General features: G+C 36.1%; 1 protein-coding gene across 1 annotated transcript in view; it reads left to right on the forward strand.

The window, feature by feature from the left end:
• The window catches only part of LOC138188175 (metabotropic glycine receptor), a 166,093-nt gene extending 157,263 nt beyond the window's left edge, over nt 1-8,830 (forward strand). Inside the window, exons 11-13 of the mRNA XM_069129708.1 lie at nt 617-778; nt 7,455-7,695; nt 8,140-8,830. Of these exons, the coding sequence (XP_068985809.1) occupies nt 617-778; nt 7,455-7,695; nt 8,140-8,462 (726 nt within the window). The 3' untranslated portion in view covers nt 8,463-8,830. The remainder of the gene's footprint in view (nt 1-616; nt 779-7,454; nt 7,696-8,139) is intronic.
• Nucleotides 8,831-9,677: the final 847 nt, after the last annotated feature.

Here is a 9,677-nt window from a genome sequence, read left to right on the forward strand (position 1 = left end):
TTAGAAACGCTGTATTAAACGGAAATCCAATAGGAACTAGTTAAAGAGAGAGATAACACTCAGTTTCGTTATCCTACTGCTTTTAATGGATGTCTCTAGAATGTCACTAGATAATTCAAAGTAAATTACTAGATTACATGCACATTTTACTCTGTGATTTTCTTTCAGCTGTGAAAGAGATTCGAGAAAGGAAATTATACTAATAGAAAGCAGATTAGAAATTGTATTAATTTGAACGTTGATCGAAGCTAACCTCGCTAAGATCGTTAAGAATAAATGAGAAGCACTCGTAAGAATAAATAAGAAATTTGTAAAACCATTGTAAAGTAAATTAAGTCGAGTGAAATTGTATTATTTATTTGTAAAAGTATATGAAAGTTTCGCTTTTCTTCGGAAAAGCTATACCAAATTCTAACACATTATTCCCACCATAAAGAGACTCGTTTTCCCATAAACATACGTGTTCCTCTATACAGTGATCGCATTAGACTCGTCATCCATCCAAGATCGCGCCACTATAGACGAAAATTTCACTATCCGGGTGAATAAAAATTTCTCAAAAAAGAAAAAGAAGGTCGAGGCGTGGAAACATTGAAACTTGCCTGTTTTAATGTAGGTCTACGTGGTGTTCCGTAGCGGAGGCAAGGAAGACTCGAAACACTCCGGGGCCACAGGTAAATTTCTGGGGAAAAGCAGTCGCCCGACGGGTACTAGCAACCAGACAAACTCCATATCCCTTCAGCATGGAAACTTCACAGACGAAAGCGACGGGGCGACGGTAAGAGCACTTTGATCTATCCAATCCCGCAACTTTCGTCTCTGGTTCTAGTCCCTTTTCTGAGGATCAGAAATGCCCAGATTTCGCTGCGAATCATATGGATAATACATTGCTCTAAGTGGAAACAATATAATAGCGTTTTAAACTTTGTAATGTCGTGTACAAATTTTCTATGTTTTGAGGTTACGTCCAAAAGTGTAAGTTGAGATATTTTTGAGGTTATGAAGACCTAAATAAAAATAAAATAAAATAGGACATCTATTTTAAACACTTAAGTTAAAAAGACAAAATGATTGGTTGTTGCATAATATTTCAAGCAATTGATCAACAGCTGAGACTGAATATTCTTTGTCGAAAAATGTTCACTCTCTTACACATGTCACGTGTCAAGTCGATTGAGCGTGAAATATGAGACTGTGAAATAGAAGAGGGAGACACGTGTGCTGTCCCACAATTTCGACGGATTGTGCACCGAGGGGAGCACCAGGGTCTGATTTAAATTCCCACGGCGACTCGAACCAGCGACGAAATATGTCTTTAATGGCACGTTCGCGTGATTCTGTGCATGTATGTATCCTTAGATATCAGCTGCTCTTTTCTTTCCTCTAGTTCGTTCCACGTTACATAAATTCTCGCCGGAGTTTCGTGACTGGGTAACGGTAATTTTGTCAGAATACTATACAGGGCAATGCAAAAATGTGGCTTCTAATTTATTCGAAAATAAATCGGCTAAATAAATAGTTATATGTTTTCTAAAAATTACTAGCCAATCGTCAAAATGTTTAAATGGAAAAATTAGTCGCTCTTTTGATACAATTATAACATACTGAAATTTAGTATGATGCAATTACATAATTACAATATAATTATAATATCTGCGACATATAATATGAAAATTATGATGGATTGTTTTCGGTGTGTTGGCAACACTGCACCGTGGCTGACACAGCCTGTGTCAATACGAAGCGATTATTAATCAATTAATCAAAATTCCATATTGAAACGCGTCAGCTTTCTACATCGCTCGTTGATAACAAATATTTTCATAATTATAATATTCAACAGATCGTCCATAATCGAGATGAACGTACAATGTACAATTTGTTTGTCATTTACGATTCCGTGAGCTGTTAATTTTGTCCATAATCGAGTGAAATCACGTGGCCTCTAAATCCACCAAGCCACACCATTAACGTCGACCATTCCCTCCTACTGATCGAAGCACAGGATTTCGTAAAAGTGCTGATTCTAACCGAAAAGAGGGACAGGTAGGGGGAAAAAATGGCTACGTGACCTAACCTAACCTAAAAGAACTCGAAACTCGAACAAAACGTCGCGAAGGCATCAGATGCTGGAGTAACGAGAAAACTTGCTGACAAATGTGTCCTGTTGAAAGGGACGATAAATCTAAGGAACTGTAGACTACCACGAATATAGGAAAAGTGGTCCATTTAAATGAGCAAAGTATTTCTGCTTGAATTACACTGACCACGTGACCTAACCACATTCGTCAATTTACGCAAAAATAAGAGAAAAAAATGGGAAGATTTTACGAATGAAATATTGGTTGTGTTTTTGTGGCAGTTTTATTTTACAGCTTTGGAAAAATCCTAGAATTGTTTCGAGAGTTGTTGTTGGTGTTCTATCATTAAGCGTAGGCATACTGGGTTAACAATAAATATTCTTCTTAAATTTTATAATTTTCTCTGAATGATGTGGAGGGAAAATACATAAGCCAACCCGGTTCCTTGGAGTACAAAATGACGTCCAACAAAAAACATCTCCCTCCCACCGCCAACATTCTAAAGACTAGTCAACGGAAGTTGACGTCTAATTTCTCATGAATTCTCAACGATGATATCAACGGATAAGACAAAATGGCCCGCACTGAATTCAGTCCTTTAATAAGCTTATAGAGTATTAGGGTGGGTTTACCAGTATAACTTTCATAGTCTCCTTAACCATCTCTTGGAAACTTAATTAGACGGATCTGCTTGTTAAGCGGATTTCCTTTAAGATTGCCTTTTACGGGACTCGTGAAATCAAACGATTGTTTTTAATGGTGATCGCTATCAAGGACTTGGATGAGTTTCCTATGAATTATGACAATCTTGTAAGACAAAGCGGAATTGGGATTAGGAAAAGATCTGCTGAGCACGTGTATTGTGGTCCTGACTCAAAACATAGAATAGTATTCACAGTTGAAGCCAAACATTTAAGGAAAGGAAAGTTAGGTTAAGATTCCATTATGTTAGAAAATATTGTGTTCGAGAGGCCTGTCGAAGTAAAGAATATCTCACTTATAGAATCTTTACATAACCCATTGTTATGTTATTTATACAGAGTTTTCATTGAACCCGTTAAAATGATATAACCCAGAAGAACACATATGTACATAACCTATATTTGGTTTAGTCAACCTTTTGCATATAAATTGCACATGAAGATATTTTTGCATTATTACTTTCAGATACATAATAAATAAAACATAACCATATATATCCACATATGTATAATTCCATATTTGTTCAAATATCCAAGATATCCAAATTTTCAAATTTCTAAATTTAAGTTCATATTATCTCCTCATATGGTTTATAGAAACTTAGATATCATTTATATCTGACCTGTGTACGTATAATCTTCATATAAGCCATAGAAAGCCACGCATCACCTATAAGTGACCCGTGCAAAATTGGAAAAGAATTCGTATATATACATATCGAACATAACCTACATAAGAGTATCCAAGGCATGTCGAGTTCATAGTTTTACAGTTAAAGAGAACGTTACTGTGGAAGCGAGATCAGCCAAGTGGAAATCACGACTCGCTGATTTCAGAGAATCTCTGACCCAAACCCGGTTATGTTGACCTAGACAGAAGGGATCGCGCGAAAAAGGCCGTTTGCAATGACAAATGTCATTCTTGGGAACTTTTTCCAAGATTGCTAGGCCTTTGGCAAAAAGCCGAGAAAATTACGTCGACCTGAAAGACACGGTCGGTGAAACGTGGCTGCTTTGACATTTGACTACTGATTATAGCCTGTCGTTTGACGCGATCGTTGAAGACTCGTTTCGCTGCTTTTATCACAGACGCGCTGCTTTGTCTCGTGTTTCTTGTTACGTTCACAACGCTGTATAAAGAAACTAAGAAAAAATTTTCGATTGATTTTGTGAGTTTAGAAAAGCTTCTCTTTTATTCTTCCTTGCTAGAAAAGGTCCCTAGTTCTTTTTGTCTATCAGAAGGGTTCTCAATCTAGGGATTCCTAGATCTTCATCTTCACAAAAACGTCTGCTCCGTATTTATACTAAAATGTTGGTAATTCTGTATTTGTGAAAAATTCCTAGTTGCTCAATCTGGCAAGAATGTTTTTAGTTCTTTATCCCTAGAAGAAAGTTTCTGCATCTTCATTCTTAAAAAATACCTATAATTCCTTGCTAGGAAAAATCCCTATTTATAATATTCATCTTTGCAAGAGTATTTCTAGTTCTATGTATATCCCTACATCAAAGGACAGCTTAGCTAGGTACAACATTGTTTAGAAAATATGAGAAGAATATATAGTTCGATTCACAAGGAGAATGTATAGATTGCTGGCAAGCAGAAACGTAAAATGCATCGTGTAAACTTTACACCCTGTCTGTTTGCAACGGTAGAACGCTTTAGTGACTTCCTTTGGTCGAAGGGGTGCTGAGGTGAAAGCCTATTGAGCCTGCTACCACTTGATCCTCTATTAATTGCAGCTCCGCTTTCACAGGACCACTAATATGCCGTTATCGAACTCTAGAGCTCGAGGGGATACACTTCCCCTTTCAAACCTTAGTATACACGACACTAAGTCCCTGCTTTTAGCCGGCCTGCATGCTCATTACTGCCAATCTGATACAAGTCTGCCAACTTCTGGTGTATAGATTGGGATAATAAATGTCAAAACTATTCTTTTTTAAATTTCAAACAATTATCCAAATATTAAAATGTTGAAGTATGTAAATGATTGATTTGTAAAAATATTTAATTTCATATTATTATATATTATTTAAATACCTGTAATGAACTAGTGTGTTTCATTTAAAATAATTAATATTTTCTGTGATTTCTTGCTGTTTCCTTGCCAGCAGCAGCAGTTCCTTCAGAAACCCTGGCAAGCTATTTCTTAATAAACTCTCCATTCAGAAGCTTGATTTCTATTCCCGAGCTCCGTTCCTTTCCTTTGACTTCTTTCAAGTGATTTCTTAAGTCTTAAATAATCTTCAGTTCAACCCTCTATTAATTGAAGCACTTTTTTCATAGCCAAGAAGTAAGCAACACCATTAATGAAATACTTAAAAACAGAATAATTATACAGAATAATATATGAAAATGTTTTCTAAAGACATATTTTCAGTTGTCACTGCAGTTGACGAAAATTAATACTTATTTAGATCATAGTACACTAAAGTCATATTTGTTTTTTGGTATAATGCACACTGAATGTTTTATCATGAGTTTTTAATTTTTGTTTGGAAAGTTTGGAAATGAAGAAAAATATTTATTCCGATCAAAATACTCTAAGATATTAATATCTTTTGATACACAATAAATATTTTAAGTTGTAATCATTGATTACCAATTTCTTTTATATTTTAAAGAAATGAAGGAACAATCTAAAGTTGAATAAACATTAAATCCCATTTCCAAGATCTTATAATTCCCTAGAGCTAGAGAATTTATTTAAGTTGGTATACACCTACCTTGTATACTGAAATACCATACATATATACTCACCATAAAGGTAAATACCGATTAATAGGCATAGAACTGTCGAGCACTATTGTGCGAAAAGCCGATTAATAGGCCACCATGTCACGTTAATTACGATATCGACATTGGAGAATGCGATTTAGCTGGTGCAGCTAAACTCGGGAATAATGTCCCTATGGACACTCTAAAAGAGAAACAAACAGTCTCCATAAAGTTAGAAATGACGAACGACGAGGCCATTATGGGATGACAAAAACAGAATGTCTAGTATTTCATTTTAATACGCCTGTACATGACAAATAGAGGATTCCAAGGGGCTATTCATTAAAAGATCAAATATCGATGATCCACAGCGTGTTTCTGAAATCGTAGTACAACCGGGAGAAGGTAGTTCTTCGTGTAAATGAAAGTTAAAAGTAAAATACAGTAAAATTTGTTTATGTCCTATATCCACATTTAACATCTGATATCCACTATCTATCCTATATCCATCACGTATACTCCATAACTAATATTCTCAAACTATATGTTTCATCTTACTTTTGGCATTTCACTTCTTCGTTCCATATTCCACATTCCTTCTCTCATGTTTTATATCCCACATCCAGTACCTTTAAGAAATACTTTTTATCTTTATTTTCGCAGCACACGTATTCATATTCTACATATCATATTTCATATTTCCATATTCTTCATCCTTTAACACATTTTCTATATGCCGTTTCCCATATTTCACGCCACGTATTTATTAAACCATGTCGTACATCCTTGCATGTATATGTATCCTTCTCTGCATTCCATATTTTGTACTTGTCCACACCAAACTACCATTTTCCCCAAAACCCTATATTTTTCAAATTATATATTCACTACAGAAATCTAGTTTCAAGCAAAAACTACACTTTCCCCACAAAATGTAAAATGGAGCCCACAAACGAAGATCACTATCTCACAAAGTGAAATTTATTCTCCTACAAAATACAATTCGTTTTCGCACAAGATCCACAAGGACCACTTCCCACAACCGAGATGCGTTGTCAGAATTTCAGCTGTAGTCTAACATGATTGAGGAAACGAATCTCACTTTGTGGGATATGCAATTTCGTTCGTGAGGGGTGTCTATTGCTTGTGGGTTTTGTGGGAAATTTGTGGGTAACGAATTACATTTTGTGGGATATCGATTTTCGGCTGTACGAACGCTAACTCTTTGTGGGTATTGTGGGTACCTTGTGGGTATTGTGGGGACCTTGTGGGTATTGTGGGGACCTTGTGGGTATTGTGGGGACCTTGTGGGTATTGTGGGGACCTTGTGGGCAACGAATTTCATTTTGTGGGATAGCGATTTCGTTTGTGGTAAGTGTCGCTTTCATGTAAGAAATTTGTAGACCGTATTTTAGATTTTGTGGGAGAAATATTTTTTATGGTACGTTGTGTAAGATTTCTCTTACATCTAAATGGGGAGAGTGAAATTATCGAACTGGGACGTGGAAAGCGGCCTGCCAGATACTGGATATGGGATGCGGAATGTAAGAAATGAAATGGCCACATAGGACGGGGAATATTGGATGTGAGATATTAGTATTGGATTGTGTATATTACATATGGGTATGCATATGAGAAATGCAATAAGGAATGAAGTAATGATATGGGGTAAGGGATATCAGTATTGGTTTACGTATATCAGATATGAAATAAGGAATACAAGATTTAGGAAATGAAATAAGTAATGTAAAAAATGGAACGGTGGTATGGGATAGGCAAATGATAGGTGTGGAATGTTAATATTGGATCGTGTATGTTACATATGAGAATAAGAGATTTGGGAGATGAAAGAAGGAATATGGAATGTAGAGATGTGGGAATAAAAATATTATCTATATTTCACAGGATGTAAAGCACGGAATAAAAAGTCTTTGTTGCTGTTAAATGTTTCAGGAGGAATTCCGTCGGTTCATAATTCAGTTAGAAGTTCTAAAGGAAAAAAACGTCCTACTTGGTAATCACCACTTGGTGAACAAACTCGCAGCTATGCAGGAAGCTGCGAATCGCGTTGAAACACAGGTGTCGACCATCCAGGTGATCTCCTGCGGCATGAGACTGAACGATCTTAACGGATCTACGACAATCGCAGAAACGGATGTTGGAGGATCCTTTAAAAGTGACGTCGATCAGAAAGGTAAGAGAATTTTGCTATCAGAAATTGCTACTAATCATCCACTAACACCTGTTACATTACACCATGAGCTGCTATCCACTATGAGCACTAAATAACTGTCATTCCCATCTGACATATCCATTACCAATTATAAATTAATTCCCGAACGAATCAATGAACCTAACCTAACGAAGCTATGCCGCGTATCAACCATTAACATTTCATACATTATACTATAAGCGAAGGTGACTTTAATTTCCATTTGACATTTCTATTGTCAATTACCAATTCATTTCCAACCTCCTTAACCAATCTAACCTCAATGTACTATCAAACTATCCACTACACACCGTCAAAAGTCCTCACGTTCTTTATTCACAAAGAAGAATCTGCACATGCATCTCAATCTCATACAAAAGCAACAAATAAACCACGTGACACATGTGCGAACGAACGTGTGCCCAGGTGGAGAGGTTAGGGAGGAAAAGAAGTGTCAGGCCTGCGTGGAGAAAAATGGGATTAGAAGCAAGGACCAGGGTTCTTCCAAGGAGGCTGAAGTCCTAGCTTCTTTGGAGACGAAGAAATCAACGACGACCAACGATGTGGCGGTCTCCACTTCCGGTAAACCGGCTACAGAGGACATTGGAACGGAAACGAAGCACGAGGACAAAGAAAGTGAGGTTAGGGAGCGCGACAAGAGTAAGAGCAAATCCGGCCACGCGAGGACGCACGCTATAGTCATCAATTTGGACGATAAAAGCAGATTCTCTGAAGAAGTCACCGTGTAAAAATGCAACTAAATTTGTCTCTGTGAAAACTGAATTAAAGTTTCGAATCAAAGTCTTCTAGTTATTCTAGAATTCGCTGTGAAAGGTGAAACTAACTAATCGAGTGACTAGAGACACATGTTCGAGGAAGTGTAAAGCTAGGGAATTTGGTGCTGATTTCTTTTGTTATGACGTAATGGTGACATTTCTTTCATTGATGTTCGATTTCAACTTTCGTGTTCCTTTGTCTGTAATTAATTGTAGATCGAAAGTGAAATGAACGATCTGATTAAGTAACCAGTGTGGTGCCGGTGTGAGAAAAATTCCCTAGAATCGGTTCTCATTTTTTAATTGGAGCTGGAATTTTTAAATAAATTTTAGTTCTTCGAGATTTAATTGTTTCGGTATTATTAAAAATAGTTAGTAATGTTCGTAGATTAATTTAACTGTGTGATAGGTTTTACTTATTCCTCTTTTCTTTATCTCCCTCGATGCTTTAACCGTTCTTTCGAGAAACTTCGAAACTAACTTTCCTACAGTGGTTCTGTTTGTAAGATTCAACCAAAGACATGCTAATCGGACCTGGATTCCCCCGTTTGCCTTTATTAAATTTGTTTCTAACAGTGCAGTCTGCAAATGTTTCTTGAAAACTTCTCGTCCCCTTTCCTTTCTTCCTCTTAATTTTTTTAATTAGACGCACAAGATAAGGAAATTTCAACTGCAAACGGACCCTTCTCTTCTACAGCCCGTTTCTACAGTAATTGACAGAACAATTGTCACTAAACTTCAGCTCAACTCTGTTAAACTTATTTTCATCTTATTTATTCATTTATATTCATTTGTTTTCGTTAAATTCTCAAGGTTTATTTAAATTTTTCTAATTTCACTAAGCCAGCAAATTTCACTTTCAATTAGTGGTGGATCTGTTTTTCAGTTAAATCAATTTTCATGAAATTTATCTAAAATTTCAAAAATGTTAAAATTTCCATTTCGAACGTAAACACTGCCTGCTTTTTCAGATAAAATAAACAGTAACTTTCGGTTGGAATTTTATCTGTTCAACACAAGAAATTAGATTAAATGTAGTTTCCTTATTCCGAGTAAATTATTTTTACTTTAAATTTCGCTAATTTGATTAGAGAAAAGTTTCTCGCACAGTTGTTTTCGAGCGCGGTGATTTTGTACGATTAAATAAAGGTTTAACAAACCTTGCTGTGTAAATATAAGTTAACGAAC

Source organism: Bombus flavifrons, chromosome 16 (genome assembly GCF_040668555.2).
Source record: "Bombus flavifrons isolate JBK064 chromosome 16, iyBomFlav1_principal, whole genome shotgun sequence".
NCBI lineage: Eukaryota > Metazoa > Arthropoda > Insecta > Hymenoptera > Apidae > Bombus > Bombus flavifrons.